The sequence below is a fragment of the Dictyostelium discoideum genome, assembly GCF_000004695.1.
Source record: "Dictyostelium discoideum AX4 chromosome 2 chromosome, whole genome shotgun sequence".
Classification (NCBI taxonomy): domain Eukaryota; phylum Evosea; class Eumycetozoa; order Dictyosteliales; family Dictyosteliaceae; genus Dictyostelium; species Dictyostelium discoideum.
In genome coordinates, this window is record NC_007088.5 from 3,708,712 (window position 1) to 3,728,711 (window position 20,000).

General features: G+C 19.6%; 12 protein-coding genes across 12 annotated transcripts in view; 7 read left to right on the forward strand and 5 right to left on the reverse strand.

The window, feature by feature from the left end:
- Positions 1-175, reverse strand: part of DDB_G0274043 (hypothetical protein) — a gene marked incomplete at both ends in the record, with an annotated part of 2,053 nt that extends 1,878 nt beyond the window's left edge. The window contains one exon of the mRNA XM_639288.1: positions 1-175. This exon is cut by the window's left edge and continues 154 nt beyond it. Coding sequence (XP_644380.1) covers positions 1-175 — 175 coding nt within the window.
- Positions 176-982: 807 nt separating this feature from the next.
- 3B-2 (prespore-specific protein) lies at positions 983-1,724 on the forward strand (the record flags this gene model as incomplete). Its single annotated transcript, XM_639289.1, has 2 exons — positions 983-1,301; positions 1,384-1,724. The coding sequence occupies 2 exons, from the start codon at positions 983-985 to the stop codon at positions 1,722-1,724; spliced, it is 660 nt and encodes a 219-aa protein (XP_644381.1).
- A 1,261-nt stretch (positions 1,725-2,985) lies between these two features.
- On the forward strand, positions 2,986-3,343 carry DDB_G0274047 (hypothetical protein; the record flags this gene model as incomplete). Its single annotated transcript, XM_639290.1, has 2 exons — positions 2,986-3,013; positions 3,132-3,343. The coding sequence occupies 2 exons, from the start codon at positions 2,986-2,988 to the stop codon at positions 3,341-3,343; spliced, it is 240 nt and encodes a 79-aa protein (XP_644382.1).
- Positions 3,344-3,607: 264 nt separating this feature from the next.
- DDB_G0274049 (hypothetical protein) lies at positions 3,608-5,284 on the reverse strand (the record flags this gene model as incomplete). Its single annotated transcript, XM_639291.1, has 1 exon — positions 3,608-5,284. The coding sequence occupies one exon, from the start codon at positions 5,282-5,284 to the stop codon at positions 3,608-3,610; it is 1,677 nt and encodes a 558-aa protein (XP_644383.1).
- A 1,270-nt stretch (positions 5,285-6,554) lies between these two features.
- cpnB-2 (phospholipid-binding protein) lies at positions 6,555-8,374 on the forward strand (the record flags this gene model as incomplete). Its single annotated transcript, XM_639292.1, has 3 exons — positions 6,555-6,640; positions 6,759-6,990; positions 7,097-8,374. 3 exons carry the CDS (start codon positions 6,555-6,557, stop codon positions 8,372-8,374), a joined length of 1,596 nt encoding a protein of 531 aa, XP_644384.1.
- Positions 8,375-9,019: 645 nt separating this feature from the next.
- Positions 9,020-9,415, forward strand: DDB_G0274053 (hypothetical protein; the record flags this gene model as incomplete). Its single annotated transcript, XM_639293.1, has 1 exon — positions 9,020-9,415. One exon carries the CDS (start codon positions 9,020-9,022, stop codon positions 9,413-9,415), a length of 396 nt encoding a protein of 131 aa, XP_644385.1.
- A 271-nt stretch (positions 9,416-9,686) lies between these two features.
- Positions 9,687-10,554, reverse strand: DDB_G0274055 (hypothetical protein; the record flags this gene model as incomplete). Its single annotated transcript, XM_639294.1, has 3 exons — positions 9,687-9,875; positions 9,948-10,232; positions 10,357-10,554. 3 exons carry the CDS (start codon positions 10,552-10,554, stop codon positions 9,687-9,689), a joined length of 672 nt encoding a protein of 223 aa, XP_644386.1.
- Positions 10,555-11,016: 462 nt separating this feature from the next.
- On the forward strand, positions 11,017-11,433 carry cofD-2 (hypothetical protein; the record flags this gene model as incomplete). The annotated part of the gene is made up of 1 exon (XM_639295.1): positions 11,017-11,433. One exon carries the CDS (start codon positions 11,017-11,019, stop codon positions 11,431-11,433), a length of 417 nt encoding a protein of 138 aa, XP_644387.1.
- Positions 11,434-11,834: 401 nt separating this feature from the next.
- On the forward strand, positions 11,835-12,266 carry cofC-2 (hypothetical protein; the record flags this gene model as incomplete). The annotated part of the gene is made up of 1 exon (XM_639296.1): positions 11,835-12,266. The coding sequence occupies one exon, from the start codon at positions 11,835-11,837 to the stop codon at positions 12,264-12,266; it is 432 nt and encodes a 143-aa protein (XP_644388.1).
- Positions 12,267-12,371: 105 nt separating this feature from the next.
- DDB_G0274061 (hypothetical protein) lies at positions 12,372-13,844 on the reverse strand (the record flags this gene model as incomplete). Its single annotated transcript, XM_639297.1, has 1 exon — positions 12,372-13,844. The coding sequence occupies one exon, from the start codon at positions 13,842-13,844 to the stop codon at positions 12,372-12,374; it is 1,473 nt and encodes a 490-aa protein (XP_644389.1).
- Positions 13,845-14,225: 381 nt separating this feature from the next.
- Positions 14,226-15,788, reverse strand: DDB_G0274063 (FNIP repeat-containing protein; the record flags this gene model as incomplete). Its single annotated transcript, XM_639298.1, has 1 exon — positions 14,226-15,788. The coding sequence occupies one exon, from the start codon at positions 15,786-15,788 to the stop codon at positions 14,226-14,228; it is 1,563 nt and encodes a 520-aa protein (XP_644390.1).
- Positions 15,789-17,924: 2,136 nt separating this feature from the next.
- DDB_G0274065 (hypothetical protein) lies at positions 17,925-18,752 on the forward strand (the record flags this gene model as incomplete). The annotated part of the gene is made up of 1 exon (XM_639299.1): positions 17,925-18,752. One exon carries the CDS (start codon positions 17,925-17,927, stop codon positions 18,750-18,752), a length of 828 nt encoding a protein of 275 aa, XP_644391.1.
- Positions 18,753-20,000: the final 1,248 nt, after the last annotated feature.

Consider the following 20,000-nt stretch of genomic DNA (forward strand, 5'->3'; position numbering starts at 1 on the left):
ATACCTTTTTACCATTACCAATTGGTTTAGTTAATGTTAATGGTTTATCAATCTTTAAATCTTTACATTTGATCTCTTTAAACACTGAAACTAATGAATCAAGTGTCGCAACTTTTTTATCAACCGATGGTAAAATTAAATTTGCTTTTGTTATTAATTGTTTCAAAATTGTCATTTTCACATTTATAAAAAAAATAAAATAAAAAAAAATAGAAAATAAAAAATTGTCACTAAAAAAAAAATAAAAAAAATAAAAAAAAAAAAATAAAAAAATAAAAAAAAAAATTGTCATCAAAAAAAAAAATAATAAAAGATGGACCACTCATTAATATTATTTAATTCATTATCTTAAACTCAAAAACAAGTTTCGTTTATTATTATATTCTAAAAAAAATGATTTAAAAAAAAAAAAAAAGAGAAAAAAAAAAAAAAAAAAAAAAAGCTAATACTAAAGTAAAAAAGAAAAAAAAAATTCAAATAATTAAAAATAAATTCATCAAATTTTCTATTAGTTTTCCAAAATTGATTTGGATAACCATTAACGAAAAAAATAATAAAAAAAAAAAAAAAAAAAATTTGTAAAAATCTTTGGGTAGAGTATCACCAAATTAATATGGGATAATAATGGTTAACTTCATCTTAGATATTTTTTTTTATGAGTGAAAAACAATTTTTAATTTTACCCCACAAAACACGCTGGGTCATTTTCATTAACTTTTTGATTTTTGTAGATTATTTTTAGTTTTTGGAAATTAAAAAAAAAAAAATAAAAAAAAAAAAATAAAAATAAAAATAAAAATAAATATGAATTAATTAATTTTAATTATTTATTTATTTTTATTTTTATTTTTATTTTTTTTTTTTTTTTTTTTTTTGGATATCAAATTTCGGGGTTGTGAATTTTGAACTTGTAGTAAATTTTTTTTTTTTTTTTTTTACTTTTCTTTTCAAACCAACAAAGGTAAATAAATAATAAATTAAGATGTTAACATTCAAACAATTAAAAGAAACCGAAAAAGATTTCACTGTTGATGAAAATAAATTCAGAGTTGCACCAAGCAATGAAACCTTAATGGAAACTGTCAAGAATTTAGAAGCCAAGAACCACAGAGTTTCAGTCGTTGAAAATGAAGCTGATGCTTTAAATTTATTATTAAATGAAATCCCAAAAGGTTCTGAAGTCATGTGCGCTAGCAGTTGTACCATTGATGAAATCGGTTTCAAGAAAATTTATTTCAGTGATGATTCTCCATTCGTCAACGTTCATAAAAAGATTTTAGCTTTACCAGCTGATAAACAAGGTAATTTTTAAATTTAAAAAATAATTTTAATAATAATAATAAACTAATAAATTTTTTTTATTTTATTTTTAATTTAAATTAGCTGATGCTCGTAAAGATGCTTTAACCTCACAATACTTTTTATCATCTGTAACTGCAATCTCCAAAACTGGAAATGTTTATGTTGCCGACGCTTCAGGTACCAGAGTTGGCGGTTTCACTGCTGCTAAAAATTTAATCATCGTTTCTGGTTATAACAAGATTGTTGATTCTGATGAATTAGCCGTCCAAAGAACTGAACAATTCTGTTTACCATGTGAAAGTGTTCGTGCTCGTTGGGCTTACAAAGTTCCAGGTTCAATGATTCAAAATCTTTTGGGTATGAAACATGGTGCTCCAAACAAACATCACATTATCCTCATTAAAAAATTATTAGGTTATTAAATTAATAATTAAAAAAAAAAAAAAAAAAAAATAAAAACTAAAAATATAATACGCATAAACTTTTTTTTTTTTTTTTTTTTTTTCATTTTCTATTTTTAGTTTTTTAAATTTTTTTATTCTTTTTTTTATTTTTTTAATTAATTAAAAAAATGAAAGACAACGATCTTCATCCTTATTGGGATAAGGCATGCAAATAGCTCGAAAAAAATTAAAGAGCCCAGTAATTACACAACATTATGTTTGCAGAAAAATTTTTTTTTTTTTTTATTTTTTTATTTATTTTATTTTTAGTTTTTAAGACTTTTCTTATGACATTTTTTGGTGATTGGCGAACAAAAAAAAAACCATCCTCATTATTATTATTATTTTTTTTTTTGTTTTTTGTTTATTAAATTTTGGTTTTTTATTAAAAATATATATATATATATAAATAAATAAATAAATAAATAAATAAATAAATAAATAAATAAATAAATAAATAAATAAATAAATAAATAAATAAATAAATAATGACAACACCAATTAGATAAAGTAAACCAAGAGTAGAATTAAGATTTAAATGTTCACAGAATATTATCAAGATGTTAGAATTAAAAATGAATATCAAGGTGTAGTTGATTAATTTCTTTATTAATTTTATAAAATGGTAATTGAAAAACATTTCCAAATGGTTTTAATTTTAATGAATTAGCTCAATGCTTTAAGAAAATGAATGTTACATATTTAAAAAAATACTACATGTAATTTCAAATTCACAATCAAAATAAATATACACAATTATTACAAGATCCACCATTATTTTATACTCAAGATATTTATAACCAAATTTTAGAAATATTTGTTAAATACCGATAGAATCGATGTATTTATACCACTTTTAAATTTAATCATGGAAACAAATACACCAATAAATACAAATACAAATACATTGAAAGAAATTACAAAAACAATGGGGTTATAAAACAAATAGTTCAATTTATTAAAAATTTAGAAGAAAAATTAAGTTATGATCCTAAATCTGATAGTAATATAAATAATATAAATAATAATATGATAATAATAATAATAATAATAATAATAATAATAATAATAATAATAATAATAATAATAATAATAATAATAATAATAATAATAATAATAACAATAATAATAATAATTTTATAAATTTATCATATATTTAAATGGAGATATTTCAATTATTTAAAATATTCAGTAATGATAATAATTTGAATTATTATTATTCAGTTTTACTAGTAATGAAATGTTTTACCTAGCAATATCCAGTACCAGTTTCAAATATTGCAAATTGGTTTACAATTATTAAATATTGTCAAACAAGTTTAAATTAACAATGGTGGTAGTATAGCAATTAGTAAAAATAGAATTAATCAATTATTTGAATTAAAGAAACTAGCGATAAAAATTTAACAATTCAAAAATCAACTCAATATCAATTATCATCATATGATAGCATAAATTCATTTTCACATTTTGCTCCAATAATTTTAGAACAATATCAAAAGAAAAATCCTTTAAATAATAAAAACAATCAATTATCAAATGAATATCAAAAGATTGGAATATTGCAATTTATAAAATTAAAAGAATTGGTATTTTAATAATAAAATAAAAAAAAAAACTTATCTTATAAGTTCTTAAAATTTATTAAATTAAAATCATATTTGCTTAATTTATTTTAAAACATTTTTTTTTATTATTCAAATACTTTAAATTATTTAAACACATAATAAGAAAATTATTATAATAATTTGAAATAAAATTTATTTTTATTTTATTGAATTAAATTTAAAATAATTTAATTAAGAGTACATTAATATTATTTTATATTAAAAAACTAATGAAATGATTAAAATCATATTGATTTACTTTACAAGCTTATCAGTTTGACTTTTAATTTCATCAATTTTTTTATTTTCTTGGGTGAGAATTTTTTGAATTTCATCACAACTAGCTTTTACTATTGCTTCAGCTTCTGATCTTCCTGGTAAATTGTTCATTACTTCATCAAAGTTCTTCTTAATACCAATAATTGTATTACTTGCAGTGAAATTAATTTGAGCTAATGCTAACCAATTTAAACCTGATGATTTAATTTCATTGGTGAAATCAACTTTGAATTCATCATCAATATCAGCAGCATCAGCGAGATCCTTCATATTGCTAACATCAGATAAAGCTTCACATTGGCCTTTAACTTGTAACCAAAAGAGACGAGTATTTTCAAAGATTGTTCTAACTTTACCCATTGTTTTAATGGTAATTTCTAAACTTTTAATTGAAACCTCTAATGAATTCTTTTGAATTGATAAATTCTTTAATTGAACTACATTTTGAGCTAAATCAGCATTTGATTTTCTTTGTAAATCTTGATATTGAGATTTCAATTTCATATAGGAAGCTTCTTTATCTTCACTTTTAGCAGCTCTTTCTTTGTATTGATTAGCAATTTCATTGATTGTATCACTTAATAATTTACCCAATTTTTCTAATTGTTGATCGATTTCTTTGATTGATTTCTCCAATTTTTCTTTTTTTTCTTTCTTTGAATCAGATTCTGGTTCAGATTCAACTTTTTTCAATTCAGCTTTCTTTTCTTTTAATTCTTTTGATTTTTCTTCTTCTTGTTTTTCTAATTTAATTTTCCTATCTTTAATCTCTGATGAGGCACTAACTGATTCAGTTTTGGTGGTGGTTGGTTTTTCAGTTTCATCTTGTTTTTTGGTTGCTGTTGACTCTCCATCGATAGCATTACCAACAACACCAAGGATTTTACTTGTACTATCGATAACACCAGCTCCTGAAACACTTGAAATGATTGGTCCTGCTAATTGTACTATTGGTGTGGTAACAGCACTAACAACTTGTAAAAGCATTGCACTTTTTCTTTGTTCAGCAGCCTCTTTACTTGCTTTATCAGCCAATTGTTTGAATTCATCAGCTTGTCTTTTAAGATCTTCTACTTCAGTTCTTAATTTTGCAGCTTGAGCCTCGAGTTCACCTTGTTTCTTGATTACTTCATTTTCTTTAACGATTTCATCATTTTTATCACCAGTTGCCATTTCAAGAGCCTCTGTTGATTGGTCAACTAAAATCTTTGACATATTAACCAATTGTTGGGATTTGTCAGCCATTTCTTTAGCTTTTTCAGCAGTTTTGGACATAATACTTAATGCTTTAAGTGGTTGTTTTTCAGCTAAACGTAAAGCAAGTTCATGTTGTTTAAGTGATGCAATACAATTAAAAACAAATAATGAACAAGTACTAACTGTATCATTTACCAATGATTGATATTCAGCCAAGATTTTAATGATTGGTTTTGAACAAGAGTGACCATTTGCTGCAGCATTTGCAACTTTTAATAATTCACCAACAGTTGCCAAACTTTGCATAGCATCTGAAACTGAAATTGAAGCATACAACTTTAAATTGTTTTCAACAGCTACAGTAACTTTTGGACTACTTTGAACAGCTTTTGGAATATCTTCAAATAATTTTACATCAACTGTAATATAATCAATTGGAAGAATTTGTTTTGACATTTCTATTTTTAAAAAAAAAAAAAAAAAAAAAAATTAAAATTAGAAACTATAAAATAAATTATCTAATATAATTTCTTTATGGATTAATAATTACTTTTTAAATATTAAAAGAAAGAGCGATATTTTATTGTTTATTTGTTTGTAAATGATTTTTTTAAAAAAAAAAAAAAAATTGGTATTTATATAAAAAAAAAACTATGTTTTTTATTACTCTAAAGAATAAAGAATAATTGAATTCTAATAAAAAAAAATAATAAGAAATTAAACCAATCTAGATAGTTTATATTTTTTGAATAGATATTTTATCAAACCAATTAAAAGCTTCTCTTTTTTATTTTATTTTATTTTATTTAATTTTTTATATTTATTTTATTTTTTTTTTTTGGGAAAACGATTGTAACAAGATTTGAAAAACAAATATATCATTTTTAAAGAAAATATCCATCCGATTGAAATAGATTCCAATAAAAAAAAAAACCAATTAATTTTAGAAATGGGACAAAAAATAAATAAAAAAAAAAATTAAATTATATATTGATTATTAAAAAAAGTCGAGATTTTTTTTTTTTTTTTTCAAATCATATTGGTGTAGATTTGTTGATTTTTTGAAATCGATTTTGGATATTTGGTATTGTAGTTTTTTTTTTTTTTTTTTGTACTTTTTTTTTTTTCTTTTATACTCGATTTTCATTTTTTAATTCTGTCCCAATTTAATTTAATTTTGATTTTTTATATTAGTTTTACATTAAAATCTTTGAACCCATGTCGAGTATTTTTTTATAAACCCATAGAAAGGGGTTTGTTTGAGTTTTTATTTATTTTGTATATAATTTTATTATTATTTATGTATTAACAGCATTATTAATAACCTTTCTGAACATTATCTCTATAAAATTAAAAAAGAAATAGTTATTATAACATAAATAAGATGTAACATAATTAATTGGAGAATAAAAAAAGAAAGATGATCTTTATCATTATTGGAATTAGTGTATGGGAATAGCTTGAAAAATATTAAAGAACCAGTAATTGCACAACATTATGTTTAGTTACAAACAAAATTATTTTTTTATTTTTTTTAATTTTTAATTTTTATTTTTAGTTTTCGAGACTTTTTGATAGATATTTTTTGATGTTTGATGAAAACAAAAAAAAAAAAAAAAAAAAAAAAAAATTAAATTTTTTTAAAAAAAACCATCCTTTTTATTTTTTTTATTTTTGTTTATTGTTTATTTTTATAATTTAAAAAATATATATATATAAATTAATAATGACAACACCAATTAGTTTAAGTAAACCCAGAGTAGAATTGAGATTTAAATGTTCACATTTAAAGAATTTGGGTAAATATCAATAGTATTATTATTATTTAAAATTTATTTATAATTAATAAAATTTTATATTTATATTTTTAATACTTATTATTATTATTATTTTTATTTTTTTTTAAAAATTCCAAATCAGATATTTGTAGTAAATCAGATCCATTGATTATGGTTTTTGACAAAAGAGGTGAACATGGTGAATCAATATTTGTAGGACAAACTGAAAAAATTAACAATAATTTAAATCCAGAATTTAAAAAATCAGTTATTATTGATTATCATTTTGAAAATATTCAAAATCTTAGTTTTATTGTTGTTGATATTGATAAAGAAATTAAAAGAGTTGGTGATTTAGAAGGTAATGATATTATTGGTCAATATGTATGTGTGTTTATATTTTTTTTTAATAATAATTATTTATTTTCATTGTTATTCAAATATTAATACTTTATTATTATTATTATTATTATTATTATTTCTGAAATAGACAACAACATTAGGTAATATTATATCAAAACCAAATAAAAAAGTTATTAGCGAAATTAAACATAAAGGTAAAGAAACAGGTGTTATTGAGATAACAGCAGAAGAAATTCGTGAAACTGGTCATAACTTTTTATTTAAAATTAATGGTACAAAATTGGATAAAAAAGATTTATTTACAAGTGACCCATATTTTAAGATTTATAAAACCTCATCAAGTGGTAATGTATTGGTTTATCAAAGTGTTGTAATTAAGAATACATTAAATCCAAATTATGAACCAGTGATGATGAAATTAGAGGAATTAAATAATGGTGATATGTTTAGAGAATTGGTATTTGAATTTTGGGATCATGATTCAGTTGGTGAGCATGATTTCATTGGATTATTCACAACCAATGCCGATACAGTTTTAAAAGGTATCACTAGAGAATTCCCGTTAATCAATGCAAAGAAAGCAGCTAAAAAATCAGGTTCCTATAAGAATTCTGGTGTAATAACATTTACAGATTGTAGATTAGTTGGACAACCAACTTTTATAGATTACTTATCAGGTGGTTGTGAAATTAATTTAATGGTTGCAATTGATTGTACTGCAAGTAATGGTTCACCATCAACTTCAACTTCATTACATTATCACACACCAAGCCATCCAAGCCAATATGCAAAATCAATCTTTTCAGTTGGTTCAGTATTGGCACCATATGATTCTGATGGAAATATTGAGGTGTTGGGTTTTGGTGGTATTCATAGGGGTAGTACAAGTCATTGTTTCCAATTTGGTTCAAAAAAAGAAGTACGTGGTGTTGAGGGTGTTTTATTAACTTATGGTGAAGTTATACCATCAATGTCATTATCTTATCCAACCAATTTCAAAGATATCATTTCTTACGCTGCAAAGAAATCATTGGATGGTGTTACTTCAAAATCTCAAAAATATACTATACTCTTAATTTTAACCGATGGTGAAATCTCTGATATGAATGAAACAGTTCATGAAATTGTTAAGGCTTCAAAACAATCACCTCTCTCTATAGTTATCATTGGTATTGGTGAAGCTACATTCGATAATATGAATAGATTGGATGGTGATGATGGTAATTCTTTAACTGATTCTTCAGGTCAAACTGCAACTCGTGATATCGTTCAATTCGTACCATTCAATAATTTCTCTGCAAATCCTGAAGCTTTAGCCACTGAAACACTTCGTGAAATACCTCAACAATTACTTGGTTTTATGAACCAAAATAATTATTTACCAATGAGTCATAGATTAAAATAAAATAAATTTGTAGTTTAAAATATTAATTTTTAATTTTTTTTTTTTTATAATTATATTATTAGTATTATTATTTTTATTTTTTTTATTATTATTATTTTTATTATTATTATTATTATTATTATTATTATTATTATTATTATTATTATTATTATTATTATTATTATTATTATTATTATTATTATTATTATTATTATTATTATTATTATTATTATTATTTTTATTATGATTTAAACTATTATTTTCTGTTTTACTATCAGATTTAGAATCATAGCTTAATTTTTCTTATAAATTTATAATATAATTGAGTTTAAATGTTGAATTGTTTGCTTTATAACTATGTTCTACCATTGTTTTTGTAATTTCTTTCAATGTATTTGTATTTAAAAACATTGATTTAATTCATTATTATTTTTATTTTTTTTATAATACTAATAAAAAACTTAATATTTTAAAAAAAAATCTTAAAATCTTTATTTCTTAAAATATAATTAAATTAATGGCTACTGTACTTTTTAAGCGAATAAAATTAAAAAAATAAGTAAATATTAAATTTTTGTGTTGTTATATTTTGCGCATGTAAAAAACAAAAAGTATAAAATAATATTTTTTATTTTTTTTTTTTTTTGTGAAAACAGAGTGATAACAATGAAATTAATTTTATTTTTATTTATATTGTTTAGTATTTTATTTTTTTTAAAAAATGTTGAAAGTGCAAGTGATGTAGTTTGCTCATTTGGTTACGAAGCATGTGGAAATAGGTGTTATAGTCCATCATCAGGTCAAAGATGTTATCCAGGTGATGTAGTTTGTTCATTTGGTTACGAGGCATGTGGAAATGGGTGTTATAGTCCATCATCAGGTCAAAGATGTTATCCAGGTGGTTTAGTTTGTTCATTTGGTTACGAAGCATGTGGAAATAGGTGTTATAGTCCATCATCAGGACAAAGATGTTATCCAGGTGGTTTAGTTTGTTCATTTGGTTATGAACAATGTGGGAATAGGTGTTATAATCCGTCCTCTGGTCAAAGATGTTTTAATTAATAAATTAACACAAATTTCATTTATGTTCCAGTTTGAACGGCCTAATGATCACAAAATATTAATTCTCCTAATAAAATCTCAATGTATTCCAATGAGTCGTAGATCAAAATAAAATATATTATTATATTTGAGTTAAAAAAATAATAATATTAATTTTAAATTTTTTTTTTTTTTTTTTTATTTTTTATTTTCTAAACATTTTTAATTAAATAAATAAAATTAATTTATAAAGTGAATAAAGAAATATAATAATTTATTTTTTTCATTTTTATTACATTTCATCTTCAAATCTTTTTTTAATAATTTCTAAAATTTTATCATTACTATTATTTGAATCTAAAATTATTGTTTCCACTAAATTTATATTGTTACTTTTATTATTATTATTTTTTAAAATTAAAAAAGTATCTGATAAATTTCTAAATTTTTTAATATCTTTATTTGGTGAATTTAGAACTACCTAAATATTTAATATGGTATGGTTTATATTAGTATTATTTAATAAAGTAATAATTTTATATATTAATCTTACAAATGGAAATATTGGATTTGATTCATTCTCTAAAAATTCAATAATTTTATCAGAGGAATTACTATCATTACTAATAATTATTGGAATTTTTGTTAATTGATTTAAAACAGAGTTTAAAATTAATTTTGAATTATCTTTATTATCAAAAAATAAAGAATTTATATCAAGTGATAATTTTAAATCACCAATTTGAGTCATAAATTTAAAACATTCATTTTTATTGTTTTCATCATTTGAAACTATTAAAAGTTGTTTAATTGGTCTAGTTAAATTTTTATCTAATCTCTTTTTTTTATTATTTTAATTTTAAGGGTGTTAATAATAATAATAATAATAATAATAATAATAATAATAATAATAATAATAATAATAATAGTAATAAACAAATTTTTAATGAAGAAATGAATACCTTTAAAGGATTACAACCAATTCTTGGTACTTCAACATCTAAAGGTTTCTTTAACCTGTAAAAAGGTTGCTCTGTTTCATTATTATTGATAAATTCTATTTTTGGGAATAATGAATTTAATTCTGATATATTATTGCTTTTAGTATAAAATCTGCATTTTGATATAAAATTATTAAAATTTTTTGAAAAAGATATCATTGTTTTTTATTGGGAATGCGAGTAAAAAAAAAAAAAAAAAAAAAAAAAAAAAAAAAAAAAAAAAAAAAAAAAAAAAAAAAAAAAAAAAAAAAACTAAAAATTGAGATATTTATTATTATGGTAATGTAAAAATGGTTTTTTTAATTATTAAATTAGTTTCAAAACAATAATTAATTTAAATTAGTTTCAAAACAATGAAGATTCAAAATGGCATCGAAAAATAAAAAAAAAAATAAAAAGTCAAATTTCACAAAAAAAATGGAAATAAGGTTTCGGTTTTTGTTTTATTATAATAAAAATAGGCCATTTTTTTTTTTTTTTTATGAATTTTATTTTTTTTTTTTTTTTTTTATTTTTGTTTTTATTTTTATTTTTATTTTTATTTTTATTTTTATTTTTTGTAACTTTTCGACTAAAAATAAAAAAAAATATTACTTTGTTGTAAAAAAAAAAAAAAAAAAAATGACAACACCAAAACCAACAATTGCCAAGATCTCACCAGAATGTCAAACACATTTTCAAGATATTAAATTTAGAAATAAATATCAAGGTATTTTATTAAAAGTAAATGAAGAGAGTAATATGGTAGTTGATAAAACATTAGTTGCAGAAGGAGAATTCTCAGAATTGGCTCAATCATTACCAACTGATCAATGTAGAATTATTATTTATAGATATAAATCTGGTGAAGGTTCAAAATTATTTTTTATTTATTGGGGCCCAGATTCAGCACCACAACAAGATAAACTCATTTATGGTAATGCTAAAGTAACTCTTGCCATTACCTTGAAAGGTATTGATCATAAAATTTCTGCTTCAAATTTAAAAGAAATCTCTGAACAAGTTTTTATTGATAGAATTACTCCAAAAACTGCTTAATTTAAATTAAATTAATTATAATAATAATAATAAAAAAAAAAAAAAAAAAAAAAAAAAAAAAAAAAAAAAAAAAATTGTTCAATTCTAAAAATAAAAAAAAAAAAAAATGGGTTTGGGTGTTGGGGTTGGGGGAGGGGTATTGGGTTATTACATTTTATTATTATTATTTTTTATTTTTATCTCCCACACTTTATTTTTGTTAAGACCCACACCACATAACCGTTAGATTATTATAATAAATTTAATATTATATTATTTAATTTATTTATTTATTTTTTTTTTTTTAAAAAAAAAAAACCAGTTTAATAAAAAAAAAAAAAAAATTTAAAAATAGAAATAATAAATAAAAAAAATAAAAAAAAAGTAATAACTAAAAAAAAAAATAAATAATAAAAAAAAAAATGTCAGCACCATTATCACCTTCTCCAACAGTTGTAAAATTATCACCAGAATGTCAACAATATTATCAAGATGTTAGAATTAAAAACAAATATCAAGGTGTAGTTTATAAAATTAATAAAGAAAGTAATCAAATGATAATTGATAAAACATTTCCAAATGATTGTAATTTTAATGAATTAACTCAATGTTTTAAAGAAAATGAATGTTGTATTATCGTTTTTAAATATGTAATTTCAAATTCACAATCAAAATTATTTTTTATTTATTGGGGTTCTGAAACTGCACCACAAACTGATAAGGTTTTATACAGTAACGCAAAATTAACTTTAGCAATAACATTAAAAGGTATTGATATTAAAATTGCTGGCACTAAAAAATCTGAATTAACTGAAGAAATTTTTAAAGAAAGAGCCATACCAAAACAAGCTTAAAAAAATAAAAAAAAAATAAATAAAAAAAAAAAAAAAAAAAAAAAACATATATTTTTTAGTTTATTATTACAATTAAAATACATAAAATTATTATTAGTTAATTATTTAAATAAAATTAATTTTTATAAATTTTGAAATATTATTTAAATTATTTTTTGGATAATTTTTTGAAAGTGTTAAAGTTTCCAATTTACAAGGTAGATGATCACCATTTAAAGGATATTTAAAGGAGATACCAAATTTTAAATGTTTAATATTTGAATTTGAAATTGCACCTTTGTCAATTGGTTGATTAAAAGAATCACCATAGGTAAGATTAGTTATTGAATTTGAAATAAATGAATTTTTTAAAGGTTGATTAAAAGTATTACCAGTATCTAATGATTGGATTGTTAAAGGTATTGAAATTGCAAAATCAATTATATTATTAAAATTTGAAGAGAATTTTAAATTTTTTATAGTTGAAGGAATACCATGTAAAACTTTATCAACTTCTAAAGTTTCAACAGATTCACCAATTAAATGTAAACTTTTAAAATAATAACCAATTGAAACTGATTTTAAATTCTTTGGGAATACAACATCTTGCAGTGAACAAGGACTAAATTTAATTGATTCTAAATTGCATGGTAAAACGTTATGCCCAATTGGATAGTAATAACTTTTACCAAGATCTAATGATTTCAAAGAGTATGGTAAACTTCCTTTATAAATTTGTTGAGAAAAGTGTTGACCCAATTCTAAAACTTCCAAACCTTGAGGTAAAACACCAACATAAATTGATTTATTAAAATTACATTGAAATCTTAATTCTTTTAAATTTGGTGGTAATAATGAAACCCTTTGTTTTTCATCATAAATCGATTGATTAAAACCTTTGAATTTTAATTTTTCAATTGATTTTAGTAATTTAAATTCTTGATTTAATAAAAATTGATTCCATTGTAAGCCAAGTTCAAGTACTTTTAATTTACTTGGTATTGAATTTGAATTTATTAATTTATTAAATGAATCACCTAATATTAAAACCTCTAAATCATTTGGTAAACTACCTATTTCAATCAATTGATTAAAAGAATTTCCAATTTTTAAATATTTCAAACCCAATGGTAAACTTGTGAATGGAATTAATTCTTGATTGAATTTATCGCCCAATGTTAATGATTTCAATGATTTTGGTAACATATTTTGATTTGATAATTTTTGATTAAATGAATTTCCACCCAAATCAATTGTAATTAAAGATGTTGAAAAATTTGTTAAATAAAATATTTTATTAAATGAATTTCCAAATTTAATTGATTTAATTATTAAATCATTCCAATTATTATTATTATTATTATTTTTTAAAAATGATTCTTCATTTATATTGTCATCATTAAAATAATCATTAAATGTTATTTCTGATATATACTCTTTAAATTTAATTTCATTTAATTCTTTTAAACTTTTTAAATAATAATGATAATGTTTATCTAATAATTTCATTTGATTAAAAATTTCTTTTTTTAAAAATATATTTCTAAAAATATTTAAAAATAAATCTCCACCATCATTCTTTACTTTTCTTTGATTCATTTATTTATTTTATTAATTTATAAGAAAAAAAAAAAAAAAAAAAAAATTAAAGAGAGTGTTTGTTATTTGTGATCGTTTTTTTTTTTTAATTGTTTTTTTGTGATTGTTTTTTTCGTCCGTTTTTTTTTTTTTTTTTTTTTTTTTTTTTTTTTTTTTTTTTTCTTATAAAAATAAACTTTTTTTCTTTGGACTGGTCCAAAAATAAAAAATTAAAAATTAAAAATAAAATAAAATTATATTTATAAATCTTTGAATTATGAAAAAAAAAAATCTAAAAAAAAAAAAAAAAAATAATTGTTTTTTTTTTTTTTTTTCCAATCAAAATTAAAAAATAATTGTTTTTTTTTTTATTTTTTTATTTTTTATTATTTTATTTTTTTTTTAATTATAATAAATTATCTGAATTTTTTTATTATTTAGATTATTATAATTTTTTAATAAATTTAAAGATTGGAAAGAATTATGAAACATTAATATTTCTATCGAAGATGGTAAATGATTTAAATTGATTTCTTTTGAATATAAAGGACCAAACTTTAAATGAGTTAAACCATCAGGTAAACAATTTGCATTAATTTGTTGATTGAAAAAGTGACTAAATATAATTGATTTTAAATTTCCATTCTTTGGTAAACTAAATTCATTCAATGGTTGATTCCATTTTAGTCCAAAATCGATTTCAGTTACTGAACAAGGTATTTGTTCCATTGAGATTTCTCTATTAAATTGCACACCGAATTTAACTTTTAAAACTGAATTTGGTATAGTTCCAACCATTATCTCATCGTTAAAATATTTATCAAATTTAAATATTTTAATTGAATTTGGATATTTATTAATTTTATTATTATTTTTATTATTTACATTATTATTTTTATTATTATATACACTATTACCACCAATTTTTAATTTTTCAACACCATTTGGTATGTATTGAATTGGTTGATTATAGGATAAACCAAATGATATTGATTTTAAATTACCAGATAATGGTAAAACACCCAATGATAAAGGACAATTGAAATTTTTACCAAATTTTAGGCAGGTTAGACTCGGTGGTAATGAATTAATTTGAATATCTTGATTAAATGATTCACCAAATTCCAATGAAGTCAATGATGATGAATTTGGTGAGAATGAATTTTGATTAATCGCTTGATTAAATGAATAACCAAATGTTATCTTTTTTACAGAGTTTGGGAATATATTATTATTATTATAATTATTATTATTTTTAAAATTAATTAATGATAATGGTTCGTCAAAATAAAAACTAAATGTAATATGTTGTAAATATTCTCTATATTGAAAATTAAGTAACGATTTTAAATCATTAAATTCAAAACTTGAATAAAGGTTATATAAACGTTGATGAAATAGTATTTCATTCTTTAAGAAAAAGTTTCTCCAAACTTTCCAAAATAATAATTCTTTATAATCAGTATTATTTGAATTATAAATTGTAAATTTTGAATCAGACATTGATATAATTTTAATATTTCCAACATTTTCATTTGAAAATGAAATAATTTTATCTTCAATTAATTTTTCATTATTTAAATTTAATAATGATGATTCACATGATGACGATGACGATGATGATGATGGTGTTGATGTTAATGTATATGGTGATGAAGATGAAATATTTGATTTTTCCATACAATTTAATTTTCTTTTTTTATCACTTCTATTATCAATATTATTATTAATATTATTTGTGTGATTTGAAAAATTAATAAAATTATTATTATTATTATTATTATTATTATTATTATTATTATTATTATTATTATTCGATTGTTGTTGATGAATTTTATTAAAATGATTTATAGTGGTTGTATTATTAAAATTATTATTATTGCTATTATTTAATTGAGTTTCCGTTGTAATTATTGTATTTGTATAATAATTTGTATTTCTACTTTTAAAACGACTAAACTTCATTATACTTTGAAATGTGTGTGGATGTGTGTTGGTAAAAATTTTAATTTATTTTAATCTATTTTTTTTTTTTTTATTATTTTTATTTTTTTTTTTTAAATTATATATGTAAAATAATAAAAAAATAAAAAAATAAAAAAATAAAGGTTACAATTACAAATTAATTATTTTTATAATAATAGAACTGCTATTCATTTAAATTTTTGGTAAAAAAGAAGGAAAATAGATTGGAGGGGAGAATGGAAAAAAAAAAAAAAAAAAAAAAAATAAATAAGGGGTTTTAAAAATTTTGTACAAATTATTTTAAATAATTAAATTATTTTTATTATTTTTTTTATTAATTTTAATATTTTTATTATTGCCCATTTATTTTATTAAATATATAGTATTAATGTAGTTTCAACCGTTTTTATTAAATTGAATTTATAAAAAAAAAAAAAAAAAAAAAAAAAAAAAACTAATAAAGAATAGACAAATAAAGAATTGAAATGATATAAAGAGGAAAAAAAAACAATAATTGGAATAAACTCGTTCGATTTAAAATTAAAATGTTTATTGGATTTTTTTACTGAAATTGGGAAATTGTGGGAAGGGGATGTTTTTGTTGTTATTATTTTTATTATTTTTATTGCTTTTGTTATAGGTAATTAAAAGAATAGATCTAATTTAACACACACAAAAAAAAAACTTTATACCACACATACATATAGATTTTCTTTTTATTTATTTTTATTTGAATATTTATATTTAATTTTTAATTTTTAATTTATTTTAAAAAAAAAAAAAATATATAAAAAAATTATTTTTTTTTATTTTGAGTTATTTTTATTTTTATTTTTTTTTTTATAAAAAAAGTGGGTGGTAACATTTAAACTGTTGTGCTAGATCTATATTTTTTTTTTTTTTTGTTTTTTTTTTTTTTTAATTTTTATTTTTTTTATTTTTATTTTTTTTTTTTTTTTTTTTTTTTAACTTTGAACCATATCAACTTATGATAGTTAACATTGGGTGGTGTGAGGTTTAAATTGAAAATATCTTTTTTTATTTCCAAAAACCAATTTTTTGATTAAAAATAAAATAATCGAAAAAAAAAAAAAAAAAAATTATATCAATAATAATTTTAAAAATTTTATTTAGTTTTATAATTACATTTAATTGGACTTGTTTTAAAAATAGTTCAGGTGGCTCAGGAAAATCGAATTTATATATTTTTTACTATTTTTATTTTTTTTTTTTTTTTTTTTTTTTTAATTATTTAAAAAATTTAAAAATAAAAAAAAAAATATATAAAAAATAAGGAAAAAATTATAAAAATTAAAAAAATAAATAACTTTGTTTTTAATTAATTTTAAAAATTGAAATTGATTTAATATTTCTAATTTTACAAATTATTTCTAAATAACTGGGATGTGGTGAGACTTTAAATTTAAATTTAAAAAAAAAAATTTAAATTCTTTAAACAAAAGGAATTTTTCAAATATTTTGTTTTTTTATTAATTTTAATTTTTTTTTATTTTTTCCTTTTTAAAAAAAAAAACAATAATAAAATAAAATTAAAATATGATACTCATGTTATAAGATAAATAATTATTTTTATGATGAAAAGACAACATAAATAATTTATATTTTATTTTTTTTTAAATAAAAAAAAAAAAAAATAAAAAAAAATAATAAAAAAAAAAAATAATAAAAAAATAATAATGAAATGTTTTTTTTTTTTTTTGGGTGGTGTTTTTCTGTGGTGAGACACAAAAAGTAATAAAATAAATAAAATAATAAAATTAAAATTTTTATTGGTTGATAAAATTTAACAACATTGCACCTTCTTTAATTATATATTTACAAAAAAAAAAAAAAAATTAATATCATTTAAAATAGTGAAAATTGGATTGGGGTTCAATTAACCAATAAATTGCGCCTTTTTTTTTTTTTTTTTTTTATTTTTTTTTTTTTTTTTTTTTCATTTTTTTTTATTTTTTTTTTTTTTATTTTTTAATTTTCATACGCAGAACACTTAAACACAATAAAATACCACCCACTCAACACAGATTATTTAAATTACATTTAAAAAAATAAAAAAAATAAATAAAAAAAACTTTAAAACCAAGGAAAATCTTTTGTTTTTAAAAAAAACTAAAAATGGAAACAATAAATAAACCAAATAAATTAAAAATCAAAGAGAACTATATAAACCAATTGGATCTTTCTTTTCAATTTTCTCAATCTCAATTTTTAAATAATAATAATAATAATAATAATAATAATAATAATAATAATAATAATAATAATAATAAAAATGAAGAATTAAATGAAAATGAAAAAATTGAACTAGAGAATTATTTGAAGGAATTAAAGCAAATGATGCTTGAACAATTTAAAGACAATGTTGAAATAATTGTTACAAATTTAGAAGATTCAAAAGAAATTAAAAATCAAAATGAAAAACAACAACAACAACAACAAAAACCAAGTTTAGTTTCAAAAGTTTTAAAAATTGAAACAGAAGTTGCAGATCCATCAATGATTCAACAAGCATCTACATTACAAAAACAATTAGAATCATTAGTAACAAAAGTCACCCAACTTAGACAAGATGTACCTTCAATTATACAAGCTGAAATATCTCAAAATCTTCAAAAATCTTCATTATTAATTAATAATTCAACAAATTTAACAACAATAACAACAACAACAACAACAACAACAACAACACCAATTAATAATAATAATAATAATAAAAAAGGAAATAATAATAAAAAAGGAAAAGAAATTGAACAACATAATGTGGTAGTTGATGAAAATAAAGAATTAGAAGACTATCATGAATCAGTGTTGACAATTGTTACCAATGTTTCTGAAAATATTGAATCCATTTCAACTGATTCATTAGAAATTAAAAAGAAAATCAATGATGTTTTGGAGAAATCTAAACAAACTATTGAAGTTACAAGAATACTTTTAAAATAATTCTATATATATATGTCTATATATGGTCTATATCTATACAAATATATAAATATAAATATATAAATATAAAATATAATTAATTAAAATAATAATTAAAATAATAATATAAATAATACCAATAATATTTATAATAACAACATGTATTAAAAAAAAAAAAAAAAAAACTACCGATAATAATAATTAAATAATAATAATAATAATTACAACAATAGTTCAAATGATAATAATATATTATTGTTATTATCATACTTGCTCATTACATCAATAATAATAATAATAATAATAATAATAATAATAATAATAATAATAATAATAGTAATAACAATTTTATTAATATTAATATTAATATTAATTATAATTATTATAATCATCATTATCATTATCATCATCATCACCATCAATTACATATATGTCAATATTATATATAGATTTTTTTTATAGATCATTAGATGCACATATTATTTATTTAATTATTTTAAATGATTTGTAATCAATTTACAATATATGCTCGCTCACTCACTCACTCACTCAGTCGGTCAGTCACACATAGGTAATAGATAGATTATTATCATCACCTTTTTGTAAAATAATATCTACAAATTTGGAATAATCAATTTATACAAATTGTGGGTTTTTTATTTTTTTATTTTTTTTTTAATTTACATATGTATAAATAAATCTACACCCTATATTTTTAATGGTGAGGTGGATATTGTTTTTTGGTAGTAATAGTAGTAGTATTAGTAGTAGTATTAGTAGTAGAAGTAGTAGTTTATAGTGGCAACAATATTTGTAGAGAGGGTGGTAAAAGTGGTAAAAGTGGTAAATGGTTTATTTTTTTATTTTTTTATTTAAGGAGAATTATTTATTAACCAAAATAAGACTTAAATAACAATTAATAAACAGAACAGATAATAAAAAAAAAATTTTAAAAAAATACTTATTTTATATAAAAACAAAAACAAAAAATAAAAAATATTAAATTCAAAATTATTTGTTGAATAGGTGTATTTATTTAAATTTTATTATTAAACTTTTTTTTTTTTTTTTTTTTTTTCCTTTTACTTTTATTTTTTTTTTTTTCCTTTTAAATCTCATAAGAATAAAAATTATCTCAAATGTATGGTTTTTTTTTTTTTTTTTTTTTTTTTTTTTTAATAATAATAAGAATCGGATAATATGTGTTAAATTTTTTTTTTTTTTTTTTCCAAGCAAGAAATGTTTGAAAATAACACTTCTCAAGTTTTC